Below are 23293 nucleotides of genomic sequence, written 5' to 3' on the forward strand. Positions count from 1 at the left end.
AATCAACATTTTCCTAGCTGGAGCATTAAAAAAAACGTCTTCGAACTTCTAAACAGTTTTTAACCTTATCACACATACTAATGCTGCCTGATGCTGGACCAAACTGTGCCCACGAAACTTAACAGCATGCTCTGGTTTGATCGCCATACTATTGTATTATAATTCATTTAGGGCCATTTTTATGATCAAAAGTGCTTTATTTAAGCCAAAGGACACAAATCTTAGCAAGACCAGCCTACTGTGGCTTTGTGAGCTACAGCAACATCTTGCGAGGTTAGCCTATTTGCCTGAACAAAAATAAACCCCTCAATCTATAGCTATCTGATTGACACAGATAGTTAGCAGAGCTACAAGCTTTATTTTAAGATCTGTAGAGAAGCCTACTTAAAAAAAATATACTTTTTCAAATCTAGCAGGTTAGAGGTGGTATAATGTCCATGAGGGACAGTGCCAGGTTTAGGCTTTTTATGGCCCAAAACATTTGGTTCATGGCCTCATTTCCATCTTTTATATTACTAAGGATAGGGTTGTATAAGTTGTTAATTAAATTGAACACTTCAAGGCTCCAAATGTCACAAGCTAGGAAAAATATAAACCGCGCACAACTAAATTGACATAAACGTGGACAGACTTTTTGATCCAGCGGCCCTAAACAACTGCATGGTGTGTCCATGCTTGTAACTCCAATGTTTTGCTTGCAACCAGAGTGCAACAATAAGCCAAGAGACAGCGCTTATCCCAAAACTTGAAACAGGCACATTGAGCACCACTTGACTTCGATGGCGGGAACTTAAAGAAATGTCAATTTTGCATAATCGAGGACATTAAAGTAATTTTAGATGAGTTATCCTCCAGAACCACAGTAAGGAACCTCCAGATTACAGCTCCTTTTTCAGACGTTAGCCTGCTTTTAAATCATCCTGGAGGCTTTGATGTTTTGACACTTTCCTGTCATTGAATGGATAATGGGTTCTCACTTATCTGTGAGTGGTTTGAGTATCTAGTCAATAGAAAAGCTCTATATAAATCTAATCCAATTATTATTTACTATTGCCTGTGTGCATTTGTCACTCTCAGACACAGACCAACAATATAACTGTAATAACATTACAGCAGATTAGCCTATGTTTTATTAGATTTACTTGGTTTATCACACTAAGTTCCCACTCTCTTTATAATAAAGTATTGTTATATAGACTATATCATGTATTCACCTGTATGCTTTAGTACCCTAAACTACCGTAAATACTGCACTTGTGGCGATAAAGGCTGCTCAACCGAGACCTAAAACACGATAAGCGGTTGTTTAAAGAAAACTTCCAAAAATAGATATGTAAGTACAGCTTTGATGCAGGATTCGTGTTAATCATTAAACCCACTACAGAAAATGAGTGGTAATGTTACTCAATGTGTGCAGAAGATGTCAATCATTACACGCTTTAAACACTTTTACATGTCTTTTTATGTTTATTATTTTTTTAACTACTCACAGATTTCTAAGTCTAGTCTTATCGTTATTTTAGGTGCAATGTGGAGGAGTTATTTTTTAATGCAGTGAAAAAGTTCAGGTGTATAATAGAAGTTTTTTTTAAAAAGAATACACGCCAATATTAATGTTTTTAAAGTTGATATTGGCGCCACATTGACCTCAGTCATAAGAGTAAGGTTTTGAATATCCTTATGAGCGTGTCTGCGAGAAGTTTGCATGTCCTTCCAGTAGATTTTTCTCCAACTACTCCCAACTGCCTTTCACATTCCAAGAACATGCATGTTAGATTAATTGGAGATTGTAATCTCGATTGTTGTTTGTCCATATGTGTCTTGTGATTGGCTTTGTACCCTGTTTCCTGCAGAGGCTCCAGCTCTCCCAAGACTGAGATAATATCTACTCATCCATGTAGTTTACTATTTTATTTATTTATTTTTCCCTCTTTGTTCTTTTATGTACACTGTGCACACATTTGGCAAGTGGGTATTTTTGGCCAACTCATACAGTATGTATGGATGTTTTCCAACTTCAAGCTGTATATACTTGAGTGCTTATTGCATATACCAGGTAATGTGTATTTGCATGATGAGTGAGGGAGTGGACTAAGGAGCTCAACACTCTATATCAAAATGTGCATAATTACTATAGGCAGCTTCTGTTCCTCAAGCAAAAAAGGACAAAAAAGAGATTCAACAGACTCTGAAAAGTAATAAATTGTAGAAAGTTTTTCAGAGGGACATAGCACTCTTGAAATTGCTTAGATGTTGGGGCGTAACCACAGAACCATCAAGCATTTTGTTGCAAATAGCAAACAGGGAAAGGTACTGAGAAAAAAAAGACGCAAATGAACTACCAAAGATTAGGTAGAATCAATCGTGAAGCTACCAAAAACCCATTGTACTTCAGTGCTGCCATATTCCAGACTGTTATTACTGACGCACAGGTGTCGCGGTGTGAATGCAGCCGGGCACGTAAGAAAACCCTCGTCTCCATGGCAACATCTCTGTCGCCTCCACTCATTTGCCGCTTTTCCACTAACGGAGGGTTAGGCAAGCCAGAACGATGAAAGAGCCATTTTGGAGCCAAATAACACAACGCTGTCAAGCGCCATTCATATAAAACTCGCGGGCCGCACTAACATTAGACCTTCATATTAAGGTGGGGGCCGCAAAATGACGCGTGTCTCTGCTTAATGGGCTGAGTAGAAAGTAAACAAGTAACATCGGAAAATGTTTTTTATTTTATTTTATTTGACAGACAGTACAATTAAACATTGTTACCCATAGCTAAAGTACCAATGATTGTCACACACACACTAGGTGTGGGGAAATTTGTCCTCTGACCCATCCCCTTGATCACCCCCTGGGAAGTGAGGAGAGCAGTGGGCAGCAGCGGTGCCGCGCCCGGGAATCATTTGTGGTGATTTAACCCCCAATTCCAACCCTTGAGGCTGAGTGCCAAGCAGGGAGGCAATGGGTCCCATTTTTATAGTCTTTGGTTTGACTCGGCCGGGGTTTGAACTCACAACCTACCGATCTCAGGGCGGACACTCTAACCACTAGGCCACTGAGTAGGCTAACTGATATCAAGTACATAAGAGTTCTAGCCACAGGCTAATTTGCAAACCTCGTCCCTGGTTAGGTTTTTAAAGAAAATTTGAGCAAAGTGAAAAACAGACACAAAAGGATTAAGACAAGTACAAAATAAAAATGCATAAAACATAATTGGCCCCATTTGTCCGTACTACATCCAGTTCTAGTGCTCACACTTCTGATTTTCCTTAAGCCACTTTTTCAGTTTTGTGGAGAAAAGTTAAATGTCAGACTCTGACTTTAACTCCTGTGGCAAAGAGTTATACAGATGTGGAACTCTACAGCTCCCACTGACTGAAGCTGGATTCTGCACACCTTCTCCACTGTATCTTTGTATTTCATCAGGGGCTAGTCAATTAGGACATTTAGAAATAGCTTTTACAAATGAGAAATTTATAAAAATATCAAAACTCATGTTATATTTTTGCGTAATATGGCAGTGATTGATTTTTCATAGATTTTTGGTCAAATATCGTTATATAATGAAAATAGGGGCTTCACTACACATTTCGTGGCCGGTCCCCAGACCATGGCAAAATAAGACATATGGGATCAAATCATTGCATGCATGTAAACTTGTGCAGCTTGAACAGATAAACAAGGTCTAATAAGCCCGAAACAGTTTATATTTCTTTTTATGGTCTTAGTCATTTTTTATAATATGGCCAACACATTTTAGTTTCGGGTCCAAAATAACACTGAGATATTTAAATTCCTCTACCTGCTCTATTTTATTTTGATTAATGTTGACCTGAATTTCATTTAATGATTGTTTCTTTAAAGAGAAACACATTGAGACTGTGTTGTTATAGTTCAGGGTTAAACAGTTATTTTGAAGCCATGTTGCTACTTCAGCTAACTGTCTGTTTAATACCTCTGAAGCCTGTTGCGGGGTTGTTGGCTGCCACATAAATGATTGTATCATCTGCATACATTTGGCAAATTGTATTTTTGCAATTATTGGGGAGGTAGTTTATATATATATATATATATATATATATATATATATATATATATATATATATATATATATATAGTGAAAAGCAGCTGGCCCAAAATAGATCCTTGTGGCACACCAAAATCCGAATTTATTACACCATTTATTTGAGCACACTGTTGTCGCAATTCAAGAAAAGATTTGAAACAATTTATAGTTTGCTTTGATACATTAAATTTTTTTATTTTTGTCATCACAACTCTGTGATTTACAGTGTCGAAAGTTTTTTTTTTAATGTAAAAATACTGCTCCAACATATTTACCCTTGTCCAAACTACATTTGATCATTTCGGTGAACTGGCCCACCGCCATTTCAGTAGAATGTTTGGGCCGGAATCCAAATTGTTTCATTTCATTGCATGATAATTCTTCAAACTAATAGTTGCCTGATAAAAATAAGACAAAACCTAATTTTTACTTTCCTAAACATTCAGGTTTAGGTCCATTAATATTTTGGATTGACTGAGAGCACTGTAGTGGTTCAATAAAAAGGTTTATTCTCGCTTAATAATTTTGCACACCCAGCGTATTTTATTCTGCAAACTATGAATTTGGCTGTTACACTTTATACCCTTCTCTTGCACTATTAAAGCAACGTAACCTGGTACATGTTGAACACACTAAGGGAGCTCATGATTTAAACCTGCTTCTTTCTACTCCCACTAAACATGTGCGCCTCCCTAAATGCATGCCACGCACTGTGCGTAAAACCGTTGGGGGCCATGTTTGTGTGAATAAGTGCATGTAAAATGTCAATTGATGAATGACAGGGCGCCTCCTATGAAATGTTACCGCAAACGTATACCCAGCCACTTCCTGCTCTGTCATTGACAATCAGATAATGGCAGATGTCTGTGTGGATCTTATTGTGCTTGTAAGACAGAATTTACTTGGTTTAAGTCTTAGTCCGAGCTGATGTAGTAAGGTTTATAAATCTCTGTTTGAGCCATCCATCCATCCATTTTCTACCGGTTGTCCCTTTCGGGGTCGCGGGGGGTGCTGGAGCCTATCTCAGCTCTGTTTGAATGATGTTGAAATAAACAAATTATTTCCCCTGAAAATGTAAGTTTGAGGGGGCTTCACGGTGGCAGAGGATTTAGTGCGTCTGCCTCACAATACGAAGGTCTTGAGTAGTCTGGGGTTCAATCCCGGGCTCGGGATCTTTCTGTGTGGAGTTTGCATGTCCTCCCCGTGAATGCGTGGGTTCCCTCTGGGTACTCCGACTTCCTCCCACTTCCAAAGACATGCACCTGGGGATAGGTTGATTGGCAACACTAAATTGGCCCTAGTGTGTGAATGTGAGTGTGAATGTTGTTTGTCTATCTGTGTTGGCCCTGCGATGAGGTGACGACTTGTCCAGGGTGTACCCCGCCTTCCGCCCGATTGTAGCTGAGATAGGCACCAGCGCCCCCCACGACACCAAAAGGAATAAGCGGTAGAAAATGGAAGGATGGATGGATGTAAGTTTGATTCGATAAAGTATAAAAATAGTCTCCCATGTACAAAAGTGTGAAAAAATTTGGTAATGTGAAGGTGATGGGGTATGGGGCTCAAATAAAATTCTGTTTAGGGTCATAATTTAGCCTGCAGTGGGCCTGCTGTACTTCAATAATACTTTTTTAAGTGTGTTCAAAAACAAAACAGAAACTAACCTAAACCACCCATTTTCTGAATCGGTTGTGTCACGGCCCGGGGGCATACCAGTGCAGATTTATTCGCGCGCTGCGCTGGGCGCACGTCACTCCGGCTGCGGCAAGCGGCTGCATTCAATCGTCTGCAATCAATGCACCTGTCACTGAGGAGAAGACCCGCCTCCTTAAGCCAACACAACCTGCTATCCGGGGCCAGAACGTAGCTACCTGTTCCTGTACAGTAAGCCGAAATTCTACAAACTATATGCATACTGTCTCTCTGTGTTTCTCCCCCTCCGTGTTGATTGGTCTTGTGTCCCACTTGTCGTCTTCCAGCAGCCTACCTACATTCCTACATTACGAGCTGTGTGTCTCGTCTCCCTTTGTTCCCTTCTGGTTCTCTGGCTGCCTCTTTTGGATCTTAACTTCCTGCTTGGACACAGACTTTGACAACACTCTATTGCCCCAGATTCCCTGCCTGCTCACAGACCTCCAAGCAAGCCTTGGCCCTTTTTGGACTTCTGTCTCTTGCTCAACACTACTGGTAACACTTAACATTTAATTCCCACACATAGTCGCACACCATACACCTATTTTGGTTACTTCACACTTCATATTATTGTATGTAAATAAATATAGAGTTAAACGACGTCCCTGCTGTCTGTGGCGTCTTTTTCCCCTGTACACACCGTAACAGCTTGGCCCATAAAACCATTATTCACATTTAAACACCTATGAATAATTTATTAGCGTCTCCAAATAACCTAACATATATTTGGGATGTGTAAGACAAATCTCACACAGGTCAGAAACGTGCACAATCTAAAATGTTTCAGCTGAGATTAAAACTTAAATGTCCAGATTCGGACATTTACGAAGTAAGTCGCCCCGAAACAGAGCACAAAGAGACACGATGGTGTTCCTACACCGTCTAAACCTGCTCTCTCGCCACCTTTTTAGCCACCTCCCCACCCTTCATGTACATGTTATGCTGCACCTCTTATCCTTCCTGCCCCCACGCATCAGGTGGAACTCCTGAAGAGGATGAGCAGGAGGAGCGCTAATGTTGCAGGAGATGCAATTGGAGTTATTTGATAGAATTTGGGAGTTGTATAGTTTCACTCCAGCCAGTATGGACTGCTTGATGGAGTGTGCCTGTGTGAAGTCACCATGGAGATGTTACTTATTGGACTAACAGCAAGTCAATAAAAGGTAGGAACTACTATGTTGGGATGTGTTCATTTCAGACATTTGGCCTAAATAGTTTCATGATTATATTTTATTCCTCTGGTTATGTTTTAATAATAGGGGTGTGGTTTGTTTTTTTCGGGTGATTTCTGCATGTAAAAATACCTAATCTGTTTCTTTACATACATCTTATGTGCAATATTGTTTTGTCTTCTACTTTTACAAAAATGTGAATGAATATTTAGTTTGCGAAATATTGACAATTATCTGATATTATATTAGTAGTTAAAACTATTGTTTTGATTCTCACTGGAACAGGACAGGAAATTAAAACCTGTAATATAATTGTTATTAAACTAAATAGTAATTATTATTACAATTTAATACTATTATCATTTTTATGTAATAAAAACATTCTTTAATAATAATATTATTGAATTTTTTGCATTAAAACAAAAATAATGAATTAAAAACCACAAATATTCTTATTAACAATATTATTATTGTTTAAAAAGTATAAAACATCTAAAATAATAAAATGAAGATAACAATAATAATGACAGAAACAACCAACAATTATATTATTATTATCAATGATAATAATAATAATATTTAGTTATTCAGCTATTCAGTTATGGTTAATAATAATGATGTTGGTCAAACATGCATACATAATGACATTATTCCGGGTGCTCATTTCAACATTTCCAAAAAAGGAGTAGGAAGAAGCAGAGCTTATTTGTTGTTACCTCTTTTCCAATTCATAGTAAATCATATGATGATAATCATCATCATCATCATCATCATCATCATAATCAATCAATCAATCAATCAATCAATCAATCAATGTTTATTTATATAGCCCCAAATCACAAATGTCTCAAAGGACTGCACAAATCATTACGACTACAACATCCTCGGAAGAACCCACAAAAGGGCAAGGAAAACTCACACCCAGTGGGCAGGGAGAATTCACATTCAGTGGGACGCCAGCGACAATGCTGACTATGAGAAACCTTGGAGAGGACCTCAGATGTGGGCAACCCCCCCCCTCTAGGGGACCGAAAGCAATGGATGTCGAGCGGGTCCAACATGATACTGTGAAAGTTCAATCCATAGTGGCTCCAAGACAGCAGCGAGAGTCCCGTCCACAGGAAACCATCTGAAGCGGATCAGCAGCGTAGAGATGTCCCCAACCGATACAGGCGAGCGGTCCATCCTGGGTCCCGACGAGCGGTCCATCCTGAGTCTCGACTCTGGACAGTCAGTACTTCATCCATGGTCATCGGACCGGACCCCCTCCACAAGGGAGGGGGGGACATAGGAGAAAGAAAAGAAGCGGCAGATCAACTGGTCTAAAAAGGAGGTCTATTTAAAGGCTAGAGTATACAAATGAGTTTTAAGATGAGACTTAAATGCTTCTACTGAGGTAGCATCTCGAACTGTTACCGGGAGGGCATTCCAGAGTACTGGAGCCCGAACGGAAAACGCTCTATAGCCCGCAGACTTTTTTTGAGCTCTAGGAATCACTAATAAGCCGGAGTCTTTTGAACGCAGATTTCTTGCCGGGACATACGGTACAATACAATCGGCATACGGTACAATACAATCATCATGATAATAATAACACATCCCCAAAAATGCAGAATTCAGAAGTAATTGGTTACTGTGAACTAAGTTTTTATTCAGTTGAATTTATTTTATGTTAGTTAAAAATGTACTATTCTACCTTCCTTTTTAATTTGAAATGATGTGATTGTTTTATGACTTGCGACCCACAGATTCAAGTTATAGCTTGGTTATTGCAGATAGTTTGTTTATGTTTGTCTCATGGCAGTGAGGATACTGTATATACAGTACAGTGTGTGTGACAGACTTGTCATGCTCACACACTGACTGGAGTATACGCAGAAAAGTGGTTACCAAAGTGACACAGCACCCGAGGGAGAGCAGCTGATTTGCTCTCGGAGCCACAGAGCTTCAAGACGACAGTGTGTGTTTTCATTAATGATGCTCCAATTAGTCACACGGTGGTAACAATCCTTTAACACCCGTCAGTCCGCTCTGGTAAACTCTGAAGCTGACTGCTCCCGCCTCACAAGACGTGAGCTGCTGTTTTGTTTCCACTTTTCTTTTTTTCCATGTGATTTAAATAATTCATGTTTTCAGTGTTTCTCCTTGGTCACCATGGTAACCAGTTTGAGAAGTGACTGTGGTAGACATTGCTTTGTCCCCCGAATGGAATCTGACATATTCAACATATTACCTCTCCTCCTTTGACATCACAAGGAACATTTTTCACTCAGTGTGTGTGCGTGTGTGTGTGCGTGTGTGTGTGTGTGTGTGTGTGTGTGTGTGTGTGTGTGTGTGTGTGCGTGTGCGTGTGTGCGCCTCATCAAGTCTGAGGATGACAGGCCACACAGCTGAAAGAGGTCGCTCACCCCACAACCTGTCAGTCAAGACCAGTTTGGAGGAGGAGATCGAAAGAACCGAGAGTATTCTAAGCAGGTGAGAAGAACAAATACGTATTAGACATTTGTGTCATTGTTATTTTTTTTGGGGGGGGGCGGTCTGATTGGAAGCTTCTAAACTGGCACAAATTCTAGATTTTCTTCCAAATGCAGGATTTATTGTTTGTGAAATGCACCAAAAGTCATGCAACTTGGAATGCAACCAAACTTTGTGTGACAAAACAAGCATCTATTAAATTGTGTTTTAGGTGTGCCAGTGAAAGTGTGATGATGACCCTTTGTCACCTAAAAAAAAATACAGAGGACATGACCTTGGCGTCCTCAATGGTAGTTACGGCCACATCATTTAGTGTGGCCCGCCTTGTCATTTTATGTTGTCTTCCTGATTCTTCTATGTGACCTGCCACGCCATTTGATCTTTTTTATGTCGCCCACCACATCATTTTATGTGGCCCGCCAGGCCCTTTTATGTGTTTCACGATGTCATTTTACTGGCCCATCACATTTATTGAGGCCCGCCACATCATTTTATGTTGTTTTCCAAATATTTCTATGTGAGCCGCCATGCCTTTTTATGTGTTCCGCTATGTCATTTTATATGGCCCGCCACTTCATTTAACGTCGCTCATCATATCATTTAATGTGGCCTGCCACACAATTTTATGTGTTCCGCCATATCATTTTACTGGCCCGCCATATCACTGATGGTGGCCCGCCATGCCATTTTATGTAGTCTTTCAAATTCTTCTATGTAGCCTGCATGACATTGTATGTGTTTCGCCGTGTTATTTTATGTGGTCGGCCAAATAATTTAACAACGCCTACCACATCTTTTTATCTGGCTCGTCACATAATTTTATGTTGTCCGCACATTATTTTACTTGGCATGTCATGTAATTTATGTAACGAGGCTATTACACGTTTATATTCCTATATATTCACTGTTTCATACGGCCCTCTAATAGCAGCTATAATAGCGATGTGGCCCTCAATAAGTGAGAGTGTAACTCCCCTGTTTGACACGCGAATATTTACATTTGAACTTGTACAGTAACAGCCAAACTGTTTATTACTTTTAATACCAAGATCAGTTAAAACAAGTTTTTTAAACACCTAACAGATTAATAAATGAACAGATATATTACAGATGAACGGATATAACTGATACCTGTTGAAGTCATTGTTTTGAAATGACGACAGATTGAAAGTCGATCTCAGTCGTGAATATTCAGCCATATTTGCACATGCTAGATTTCAGCGCGTTTTGCTTTCCAACCTGCCTTTCAGGGTTCCATCGGTGTGCGATGACACATCCTCGGAGCTTCAAAGGGTTGCTGCTCTTGACCCTCATGGCTGCAATTCCAGGAATTCCTTTCAAAGGACCGGAGCCGTCTCCAGGTAACACTACACGAACAAAACCATAGAAGATGAACAAAAAACAACCACGGTAGTTTCTCTAGATTAACAGACTACAACATTTTTTTAATCTTTGAAAAAGTTGCAAATTGCATCTGTACGGCTAATTATGTTTTTATGTCAACAAGACTGCTGTGGATTTAAAAGACAATAATGCTGTGGTTACCTATTAAGACTTTTGTTGCGGTACAAGGGAAGAAGATGGCAAAGAATGCAGGACGTAGTTTAGCACTATTTATTATATTTACATAGAGTATGGAGTGTGTGTGACTATGTATAGTGATTAGCGGTTGAGTGTTACCAGGAGTGTTGAGCAAGGTGCTGAAGTCAAAGGGGGGCAAGACGCGCTCGGAGGTCCGTGTCCAGGCGGGAGGTCAAGATCCAAGAGGCAGGTAGGGAACCAAAGGTAACACGGGGAGACGAGACACACAGCTTGTGACGCGGGAACGGTGGAACGCTGCTGGATGACGACAAGGGATACGAGACAAATGAACACGGAGGGGGAGAAACACAGAGAGAGAAAGTGTGCATAGAGCTAGAGATTTACGGCTTACTGTACTGAAACAGGTCGCTATGTTCTGGCCTGGATCGCAGGTTTGAACTGGCTTAAGAAGCCCAAGGAGCTCATCAGCGGCAGGTGTGTTGAGTGCTGACTGATTAGCTATTGAATGCAGCCGCCTGCTGCCGCCGGAGTAGCGCAGCGCACAGATAAATGCGTATTGGAGTGTGCCCGGGCCGTGACAACTTTGGAACATTTCTGAATGGTGAATAACAAACAAGACACTAAAGACATCTAGATGGTTTAAGTGGACATCCATCCATCCATCCATCCATTTTCTACCGCTTGTCCCGTTCGGGGTCGCGGGGGGTGCTGGAGCCTATCTCAGCTGCATTCGGGCAGAAGGCGGGGTACACCCTGGACAAGTCGACAGCTTATCAAAGGGCCAACACAGATAGACAGACAACATTCGACATGTCCACGAAAAATATTTTCTTTTGTGAAAATGAAAAATGCAAATGTTTTAACAATATTCGAATGGGTATAATAGTCCTACTTTGTTGGTGTATGTTAGACTGGTGAGCATTGTGGTGAGACTGAGGGAATGGGCTCACAGGAGTTTGGTCCAGGAGCAGGAGAGACCGGACTCCTTTCTGGAGCGCTTCAGAGGCCCTGAACTGAGAAATGCACCCAGTCGTGCAAGCAACACACAAACAGACGCCAACGGCAACAATGCCAAAGGAACTTTTAGGTATGTACCACAGCAAAGCACTTCAACATATGTTTCACATCAGAGGATGAAAAGGTAAATAAAACCTTTAGCTGGGCTGCTCCAGTCCTGTCGAGGAAATAAAGTGAATTAAAACAATAGATCAGTTTTCACCTTAATATACTGTAGCGTTAGACTGGGTAATAATGGTCTTTAGTTGAAAATATCATGAAAAGCTGTCACACGAAATGATCTTAGTTCTTTTTAATGGTCATTTTAATTTTGACCACAATCTGGTATATAAGTGAATGAATGACATTCTTAGTCAACAGGCATAAATGTCACACTAAGGGTGGCAGTATAAACAAATGGTAAATGGTAAATGGTTGTACTTGTATAGTGCTTTTCTACCAAGGAGCCCAAAGCGCTTTGACAGTATTTCCACATTCACCCATTCACACACACATTCACACACTGATGGCGGGAGCTGCCATGCAAGGCGCTAACCAGGACCTATCAGGAGCAAGGGTGAAGTGTCTTGCTCAAGGACACAACGGACGTGATGGTAGAAGGTGGGGATCGGACCAGTAACCCTCAGATTGCTGGCACGGCAACTCTCCCAACAACGCAAACACTGTGATAAACATGCGCCATATAGTGAGACCACACTAAATAACAATGACAAACACATTTCGGGAGAATATTTGAACCACAACACACCAAAAAACTAAACACAACAGAGCACATCCCCAGAATTCCCTGCAACACAACTCTTTCGGGACGCTACAATATATCCATTCATCCATCCATTTTCTACCGCTTGTCCCGTTCGGGGTCCCTGGAGCTTATCTCAGCGACAGACAACATTCACCCACTAGGGCCAATTTAGTGTTGCCAATCAACCTATCCCCAGGTGCTTGTTTTTGGCGGTGGAAAATATATATATATATATATATATATATATATATATATATATATATATATATATATATATATATATATATATATATAAATGTAAAACATATGACAATATTTACATTCTGTTAAAGTAGCCTACATGTTTTGCAGTTTTCTGTCATAAAAGTAAATACAATCCCTGTGTTTTAAAACATCATTTTGAGCTAATTATCTGTTAACTTTTAAGTTTCACAATGAAACTATATCTTTCATTTCCATTGGGACGTTAAATAAACTAAATTGGTGCCATGACAGCTTTCGTGTTGCGCTAGCGCTAGCATCAGTGCTAACAATACTATTTAGAGTTGTATGTAGTAGATGTACAATCACTAAAACTATTGTATTTCAGGATATGACAAAAAAATATAACAATGAATATTTCTGCTATTTCAACAGGGTTTAGCACATAGGGGCTTAGCATTGTTAGCATAAGCTTGGTATTTTTTGTAAGAGTTGTAGAATTATATCTAAATAAAAGTGTTAAACTAGTTTCTAATACAAGTGACCCAGTGCCATTTTGATTTGTATATAGAAAATAACAATACATTTCTTTGGAACTGTGTGTTGTGTAAAACAATACAACTTAAATACTCTACCATGACTGTACATTAAAAAAAACAAGAAAAAAGAAACAAGGAAAGCCTTAAAACACAGTGGTTTTAAGATGTATTGGACCAAAACAGTGCCATTTGCTCATTGTAACTTTTTCCAAGTTAAACTTACATATCTGTCTTTTTTTCAACTCTAAATGTGGTAATACACATTTTGAAACACTGTAAATCATTTATTAATCATCACTACTCATCAATAATGTATACTGGCCTATCTCAGGCAACATTATTTTATATTTTTTAGAAGGATTCTAAGATAAAGATGACTAATTTAAGTAACAGGGCTGAAAGTAACAGCGGTGAATTTTTAGTTTTGAATTGGTAAAACATGAAATATAATAATCACATGGCATACAGTGGGGCAAAAAAGTATTTGGTCAGCCACCGATTGTGCAAGTTCTCCCACTTAAAATGATGACGGGGTCTGTAATTTTCATCATAGGTACACTTCAACTCTGAGAGACAGAATGTGAAAAAAAAATCCAGGAATTTACATTGTAGGAATTTGAAAGAATTTATTTGTAAATTATGGTGGAAAATAAGTATTTGGTCAACCATTCAAAGCTCTCCCTGATGGAAGGTTTTGGCTCAAAATCTCACGATACATGGCCCCTTTCATTCTTTCCTTAACACGGATCAATCGTCCTGTCCCCTTAGCAGAAAAACAGCCCCAAAGCATGATGTTTCCACCCCCATGCTTCCCAGTAGGTGTGGTGTTCTTGGGATGCAACGCAGTATTCTTCTTCCTCCAAACACGACGAGTTGAGTTTATACCAAAATGGATGCATGGATGATACAGTAGAAGATTGGGAGAATGTCATGTGGTCAGATGAAACCAAAATAGAACTTTTTGGTATAAACTCAACTCGTTGTGTTTGGAGGAAGAAGAATACTGAGTTGCACCCCAAGAACACCAGACCTACTGTTTACTGTGTTCTGCCCCACTGTAAATGCTAATGGATTGTTGACACTAAACACATTACAGTGATTGAACAAATAAGCAAATGATATTTAAAAAATGTAAGTAACAGGACAGTCTGCCATAATTAAAATATTGAATATACAGAAATATACAAGGTTGTGGGGGCAAATGTATTAGGGTAACAGGACTGAGCAAAAACCCAAGCACAAGACTTAAATGTGAATTAAGGATGATAATCATTAAAATAAGGAGTAACCTAACCGAAATGTATAAAAAAGTATAACATTCCAGTAGGATTAGAATGAATATATTATATGGTAGATACTAATTTTAGTCAAATGTGACACATGTTCCCTTTATTCGAGGTCGTTTAATGATGTTTTAAACAAAAATATTATCTTTTAAAAATGCATTTATTAAAAATGCAATTGGATCAATGTGCAGGAAACTTAGCTTTATAAAATATGTTTTTTACTTCACGGTAAATTTTACAGTGCATTTTTCTACCTTATTTCCTGGGGACGCAAGTGGCAATGATTTGGCGGAATGACACTTTACGCCCAGCTAACTCCTAATGTTTTGATGCTTTCAGGAACAATTGGGATGTTTTTGTGGTTTCCCCATCTGATGATGCGTACTATCGCTGGTTGTTTGTCATAGCCGCAGCCGTGCTCTACAACTGGTTCCTTGTTGTTGCAAGGTAATAACAGACACGTCATGTCCCACCTCAGTGGTTAAATAAATCCATGGGGGTGGGCGACGGGCATATTATGCGAAATATTTATATTATTGATACCAGTAATGTGGTATATATTTCCCAGGTGAAAACCGGACCAGCATGATTTACACATAGTTATGTTTAGAAAAAATGTAATAATAAGTGTGTCCCTTTGAGGCACTTGTGATTAAGAGCTATGCAAATAAACTTTGATTGATTGATTGATAGATGGGTGAAAAAAATCACGAGGTCATTCAAAGATCTTGAATAATGTCCAAGTGAAAAGTATCGACGATACTGGCGCTGTATTTACATGGTATCGAATTAATCACCCACCTCTATCACTTAATTAGTCTTTGTCTTTTTTACTCACAGGGCGTGTTTTGATAGATTACAGGTGACCAATTACATCTGCTGGCTGGTGCTGGACTACATCTGCGACACGGTGTACATCATGGACACGTGTGTACGACTTCGCACAGGTGACATGTTTTTACAACACACTTTCTAATGCGGTTATTAAAGGGGCTGTTTGCAATATTTACACACATGCCCAGAGGGCATAAACGTGAGCTTTGATGAAATTATGGCGTCCGTGTTGAGTGAACAGTGAAGTGTTCTCACACAGCTCAACGCGATGTATAAAACTCCCGATGTAACTCTAAGGCAAGGGCCACCAACCTGCCGATTGCCATCAAACAGTCGGTCTTTGGGACTTTATAGGCCAATCCTGAAAGATCAGGAGAAAAAAAAATGCAACATCACATCAGTGCCCTCCCTTCTCTCAGAGAAATCATTTTGACTTTTAAAGGGGAACATTATCATCGGACCTATGTAAGCGTCAATATATACCTTGATGTTGCAGAAAAAGGACCATATATTTTTTTAACCGATTTCCGAACTCTAAATGGGTGAATTTTGGCTAATTAAACGCCTTTCTATTATTCGCTCTCGGGGCGATGACGTCACGTGACGTCACCTAGGTAGTCAATCCGCCATTACACACACAAGTCAAATCAGCTCTGTTATTTTCCGTTTTTTCGACTGTTTTCCGTACCTTGGAGACATCATGCCTCGCCGGTGTGTTGTCGGAGGGTGTAACAACACGATCAGGGACGGATTCAAGTTGACTTACGTGGAGTGTGCATCGATTAATACGGCATGCTAATCGATGCTAACATGCTATTTAGGCTAGCTATATATATATATTGCATCGTTATGCCTCATTTGTAGCTATATTTGCATCCAGCTTTTTCCTCCACCCACATTTAATGCCAAACAAACACTTACCAATCGACGGATTCAAGTTGCACCAGTGTCGAAAAGATGCGAAAGTCCCTCGTCTGCACATTTTACCGACAGACATGGCACAGAGATGTATGGATACCCTGCGACACTCAAAGCAGATGCAATTCCAACGATAAAGTCAACGAAATCACAAAGGTGAGTTTTGTTGATGTTATTGACTTATGTGTTAATCAGACATATTTGGTCGCGGCATGACTGCCAGCTAATCGATGCTAACATGCTATTTAGGCTAGCTGTATGTACATTTGTAGTTTATTTGCATCCAGCCTTTCACTCCACCCACATTTAATGTCAAACAAACACTTGCCAATCGACGGATTCAAGTACACCAGTGGTCAAAAAATCCGAAAGTCCCTCGTCTGCACATTTTACCGGCGATGCTACGACAGACATGGCACAGAGATGTATGGATACCCTGCAACACTCAAAGCAGATGCATTTCCAACCATAAAGTCAACGAAATCACAAAGGTGAGTTTTGTTGATGTTATTGACTTATGTGCTAATCAGACATATTTGGTCGCAGCATGACTACCAACTAATCGATGCTAAGAGGCTATTTAAGCACGCTGTATGTATATTTGTAGATATATTTGCATCCAGCCTTTCACTCCACCCACATTTAATGCCAAACAAACACTTACCAATCGACAGATTTAAGTTGCTCCTGCACATTTTACCTGCGATGCTACGACAGACATGGCACAGAGATGTATGGATACCCTGCGACACTCAATCGTTGGTTAGAAGGCGATCACCGAATAGCTTCAATAGCTAACCGCTCAATAGCTTCAGTTTCTTCTTCAATTTCGTTTTCGCTGTCTGCCTCCATACTCCAACCATCCGTTTCAATACATGCGTAATCTGTTGAATCGCTTAAACCGCTGAAATCTGAGTCTGAATCCGAGTTAACGTCGCCATATCTTGCTGTGCTATCCGCCATGTTGGCATCACTAAATGACGTCACAGGAAAATGGACGATGGATTTAAAGATAGCCAAAATCAGGCACTTTAAAGCCTTTTTTCAGGATATTCCATGATGGGTAAAATTTTGAAAAAAACTTCGAAAAATTAAATAAGCCACTGGGAACTGATTTTTATTGGTTTTAACCCGTCTGAAATGGTGATAATGTTCCCCTTAAACTAAGATTGTTGTAAGCATCGCCGATTTCCAAGTATGCATTGCGATCACGGCTGGGTTCAAACCTTGACGATAACTGTAACTCTAGAGGGGTGACAAGCACATGTGTGTAACATTCCAGCAAGTTTAATGGAAAAAACATAGCCACCGTCAACATAAGTCCTTGATCATTTGTGTAATGATTATAAAACAGAGGGGGTTCTTGCCCAGTGTACCAAACAGGCTAGGAGAAAACACTACAGAAAATAACATTAAAATGCACGACAATACAGTCAAAAGTTGTTATTTTAAAGACAACAAGGCATGCTCAGAAACCTTGGTTTTCACACGCACGCTCAGACTTGCCAACTCTTTCGGATTCAGTGGAAGACTTCTGGAAAATTATATATTTTTACTGACATCCCTGTAGCTACACGATTAGAACTAGAAGTCACAATCGAGCCACGCATCGTCACTTCCTGTCAACTTATTGTACGGCTGTTATTTTCCTGCACTCTGTTAATGTTACCATGGTTCCATTTGTTTTATTAATATTGATTTCAATAACAATTAAATATAAAACATTGGCTTTGCGATAATGTGACGACTTGTTGAGGGTGAACCCTGCCGTCCAAGTGCAGCTGGGATAGGCTCCAGCCCCCCACCACCACATGGAAGGACGTTACTTTCAAAATAAACATTATATACTGTCTCAAGAATACAGTTACGACGAAAGAAACTTGAACGAAAATTAAACAAAGTTATCAATCTTTTTTCTCAATTAACAATACTGCCAATTGCAAAGTCTATTTTTTTTAATAAGTTTGAGTGAACTGGTTTGTTTGAAAAATTTACATTTAAGAAAAATCCACTTCTTAGACTTCAGTTGCACCAACATGCTTCATTCTGTGCAATGACAGTAGAGAGACGGGAATTTAAATTGAGACGATAATGTGCGAGTCACACTCCTGTATCCCTTAAAAGTGCTGTAACTTGAAAAAAATATTTCATTGTAATTATGCACATTGCATCCATTTTCTACCACTTGTGCCTCTCGGGGTTGCGGGTGTGGCTGGAGCCTATCCCAGTGATACCTAAATCGGGTAAGGTAGCGACTGGCAGTACTGGAAAATCTCTGTGCATTTAATTTTGGATTGGCAACTATGTCTTCTTTATGTGCCCTGTGTATGATGGGCTCCCAGTGGGTGGCTGGAATAGACGACAGCCCGTCATAACCCTGAACAAGATAAGCAGTAGAGATGTGAACCATCATCACAACATTGTTATTGGGTTTCAGGGTTCCTAGAACAAGGTCTTCTGGTGAAGGACCACACAAAGCTGAGGGACAGCTACATGCGCACGTTACAGTTCAAGCTGGACGTAGCGTCCATCTTGCCCACAGACCTGTTCTACTTTTACACCGGCATCCACACGCCCCAACTCAGGTTCAACCGTCTGCTGCGTTTCCCTCGAATGTTCGAATTCTTCGACCGCACCGAGACGCGTACCAACTACCCCAATATGTTCCGCATCTGCAACTTGGTGCTCTACATCCTGGTGATCATTCACTGGAACGCCTGCATCTACTACGCTATATCCAAATCTTTAGGCTTTGGTTCAGACACCTGGGTGTTCCCGAACATCTCCAAACCGGAATATTCCTCTCTCACTCGGAGTTACGTCTACTGTCTGTACTGGTCCACTCTCACGCTAACCACTATTGGAGAGATGCCCGCACCAGTGCGAGATGAAGAGTACGTTTTTGTGGTCTTTGACTTTTTAGTTGGCGTGCTGATCTTTGCCACCATTGTGGGGAATGTGGGTTCAATGATTGCCAACATGAACGCAACCCGTGCTGAGTTTCAAGCTCGGATTGACGCCATCAAACATTACATGCACTTCCGCAAAGTCAGCAAAGACCTAGAGACACGCGTCATCAAGTGGTTCGACTACCTGTGGACCAACAAGCAAGCCGTGGACGAGCAGGAAGTGTTGAAGAATTTACCGAACAAACTCCGCGCGGAGATCGCGATCAACGTCCACTTGGAAACCTTGAAGAAGGTGCGTATTTTTCAAGACTGTGAGGCAGGATTGTTGGTGGAGCTGGTGCTCAAGTTACGCCCACAAGTCTTTAGTCCAGGAGACTACATCTGCAGGAAAGGCGACATCGGCAAGGAGATGTACATCATAAAAGAAGGCAAGCTCGCCGTGGTGGGAGATGATGGCATCACGCAGTACGCCCTCCTCACGGCCGGGAGTTGCTTCGGAGAGATCAGCATTTTGAATATCAAGGGCAGTAAGATGGGAAACCGTCGGACCGCCAACATTCGCAGTTTGGGATACTCTGACCTCTTCTGCCTCTCAAAGGACGACCTAATGGAGGCCGTTACCGAGTATCCAGACGCCAAGATGGTCCTGGAGGAGAGGGGCCGCGAGATCCTGATGAAAGAGGGTCTCCTAGATGAGAATGGCGAAAGTGGCGAGCTCCACAAAGAGGACACTGAGGAGAAGGTGGAAAGGCTGGAGTCTTCTCTCGACACACTGCAGACTCGTTTTTCGCGTCTTCTCGGCGAGTATGTGCACACTCAGCAGCAGTTGAAGCAGCGCATCACGCTGCTGGAGAGGCAGATGAATCAAACGGACTGCGGCACAGAAGCCAGCCATGACGTTGGTGCGGATACGGAATCAGCCAGTGAGGTTCACCTCGATGGTTCTCCTCGTGGGAATAACTTGCAAGTCAAAAATCTTAAAAGCCCAATGTAAAAACATTTTTTTTTAACATGTACTGATTCAGACAGTGATGATATAATCATATGAGCTTGTTGACCATGTATCAGGGATATTCAACTCAATTGTTTTGGGGGCCATTTTTCCAGAAATCTAAGGACCGAGGGCCAGATTATTCCTCTACTATCAATCCTATTTTGTACGTAAATTCTGCAAATATATTTTTCCAGAGCTACAGGAGCGCTCTGCTGTTTTTAAGGACCTTCTGCATAAAAGCCAGTCAAAGATCCTCTCGATGACAGCACTCTTTTGTTTTTAAGAATCTACTGCAAAAATGTGAGCCTCTCAAGTTTTTTAACTTAACTCACTTGATAAAAAAGAAAGGACCTAGATGGAACCTTGAGGATCACTTCTAGTGTAACTAAAGAAGATGAACAGATGAGTACTGACTGCATCCAAACTTAACAAGCAACCTCAAGACTTTATTTATGTAAATCACATCATGAAAAAATTAGCAACTGGCAAAAAGGAGAGGACTTAAAGGCCTACTGAAACCAACTACTACCGACCACGCAGTCTGATAGTTTATAGATCAATAATGAAATCTTAACATTGCAACACGTGCCAATACGGCCGGTTTAGTTAACTAAATTGCAATTTTAAATTTTGCGCGGAAGTATCATGCTAACACGTTGCGGTATGATGACGCGTGCGCGTGACGTCATGCATTGTAGAGGACATTTTGTTCCAGCACCGTTCACAGCTATAAGTTGTCTCTTTTCATCGCATAATTCCACAGTATTATGGACATCTGTGTTGCTGAACGGGGCTTCACGGTGGCAGAGGGGTTAGTGCGTCTGCCTCACAATACGAAGTTCCTGCAGTCCTGGGTTCAAATCCAGGCTCGGGATCTTTCTGTGTGGAGTTTGCATGTTCTCCCCGTGAATGCGTGGGTTCCCTCCTGGTACTCCGGCTTCCTCCCACTTCCAAAGACATGCACCTGGGGATAGGTTGATTGGCAACACTAAATTGGCCCTAGTGTGTGGATGTTGTCTGTCTATCTGTGTTGGCCCTGCGATGAGGTGGCGACTTGTCCAGGGTGTACTCCGCCTTCCGCCCGATTGTAGCTGAGATAGGCGCCAGCGCCCCCCGTGACCCCAAAAGGGAATAAGCGGCAGAAAATGGATGGGATGGATGGGTGTTGCTGAATCTTTTGCAATTTGTTCAATTAATAATGGAGACGTCAAAGAAGAAAGCTGTAGGTGGGAAGCGGTGTATTGCGGCCGCCTTTAGAAACACAAACACAGCCGGTGTTTCTTTGTTTCCATTCCCGAAAGATGACGGTGAAGCTTTACTATGGAACAGAGCAGTCAAGCGAACATGGTTCCCTACCACATGTCAACCGGCAGGTTTCGGTGAGAAAATGGTGATAATAAGTCGTCTCTTACCGTAGACATGAGCGGAGAGCTTGCGTCATTCCTCCTTCACCTTTCAAAGAGGCAGCTGACCCTCTTGCCTCCTCCCACCGGCCACCCCCGACCGTCAGATGCTTCCACCGTGGAGGAGGGGGGGAAAAAAATCTCAGTCCGGCCCCACCGGCAGCCTTCGCTTCGTCGAGAAACGTGGCTTCCCTCGGAGACACTGGCGTTCACCACACCCGTGGCCACACCCCTCAGACTTTCAGGTTGTACACGAACAACATATAATCTCACTAAAACACTAGTAACACAATAAGCAGATAAGGGATTTTCCAGAATTATCCTAGTAAATTTGTCTAATATCATCTGAATCGCTCCGCCGTCTAGTTGTTGTTTTTTTCTAGTCCTTCACTCTCCCTTTCCTCATCCACAAATCTTTCATCTTCGCTCAAATTAATAGGGAAATCGTCGCTTTCTCGGTCCGAATCGCTCTTGCTGCTGGTGGCCATGATTGTAAACAGTGTGAGGATGTGAGGAGCTCCACAACCCGTGACGTCACGCGCATATAGTCTGCTACTTCCGGTACAGGCAAGGCTTTTTAATTAGCGACCAAAAGTTGCGAATTTTATAGTCGATGTTCTCTACTAAATCCTTCCAGCAAAAATATGGCTATATCGCAAAATGATCAAGTATGACACATAGAATGGACCAGCTATCCCCGTTTAAATGAGAAAATCTCATCTCAGTAGGCCTTTAATGGGGTGCCTTGAGGAACACCTTAGTTATGTAAATCACACATTTGGATCCAAGTGTTCTATGTTTGCTAGCCAGATTAAAATGTCAATGCAAAGATCTGTCCTTGTGTAAATTCCTCTATACAACAGGAGCACTCTGGCATTTTTAGGAATTTGCTGCAAAAAATGTTTGTCTCACAAGTTTTAAACTGAACTCAAGGGCTGGTATGTTGTCAGTACCGGGCCAGATTTGGTCCCCCAGCCGCCAGTTGAATAAACCTGTCTTATATGGTCGAAGCCCTTTTAGACTTAAAGGGGAACTGTACTTTTTGGGGAAAATTAATTCACAATCATTATTCAAGACATGACAACAGATATACATTTTTAATGCATTCTAATTCGTAAATATAACTCAGTTTACAGCGAAGCCAATGGGAGGTCCTATATTCTGCCCATAAAACCCAAATAAAAAAAACACCCAAAACCCCCCCAAAATTACTCCATTCACATTCCGTGACTTGATTATTAACAAGTATTAGTGATATTGTTATTATGCTAACGCAGACAAACGATAGCACCGTGATCATGACCTTGTGTGTCAATCAGTGTTGACACAATCGATTAATCAGCTGCTTCCTCCTTTCTTTGCTCGTCAAACTGTATTGTTGATCATTGAAATTGCCTCTAACCTGGGCAATAGAAGGATGAGGATACAAATCGACAAGTTGGTCCACTTTGACAGCCAATGTAGACCCGGAAATGGGCACTAATTAATTTAAAACCTCTT

The 23293-nt window shown here is 41.0% G+C and overlaps 1 protein-coding gene across 1 annotated transcript; it reads left to right on the plus strand.

Annotated features, from left to right (window-relative positions):
- The first annotated feature begins 9048 nt into the window (after positions 1-9048).
- On the plus strand, positions 9049-20390 carry cnga2b (cyclic nucleotide gated channel subunit alpha 2b). The gene is made up of 6 exons (XM_061899517.1): positions 9049-9405; positions 10656-10766; positions 11858-12034; positions 15075-15182; positions 15576-15682; positions 18925-20390. Exons 1-6 carry the CDS (start codon positions 9305-9307, stop codon positions 20388-20390), a joined length of 2070 nt encoding a protein of 689 aa, XP_061755501.1. The 5' UTR covers positions 9049-9304.
- The last annotated feature ends 2903 nt before the right edge of the window (positions 20391-23293 follow it).

The sequence above is a fragment of the Nerophis ophidion genome, linkage group LG04 (assembly GCF_033978795.1).
Source record: "Nerophis ophidion isolate RoL-2023_Sa linkage group LG04, RoL_Noph_v1.0, whole genome shotgun sequence".
NCBI lineage: Eukaryota > Metazoa > Chordata > Actinopteri > Syngnathiformes > Syngnathidae > Nerophis > Nerophis ophidion.

Excerpts from the sequence above, each read along its gene's own strand:
- cnga2b (XM_061899517.1), top strand. The coding sequence starts at position 9,305 with ATGACAGGCCACACAGCTGAAAGAGGTCGCTCACCCCACAACCTGTCA. Across the intron at positions 9,406-10,655 it reads ACCGAGAGTATTCTAAGCAG|GGTTCCATCGGTGTGCGATG; the intron begins GTGAGAAGAACA and ends CCTGCCTTTCAG. Across the intron at positions 15,183-15,575 it reads TGGTTCCTTGTTGTTGCAAG|GGCGTGTTTTGATAGATTAC; the intron begins GTAATAACAGAC and ends TTTTACTCACAG.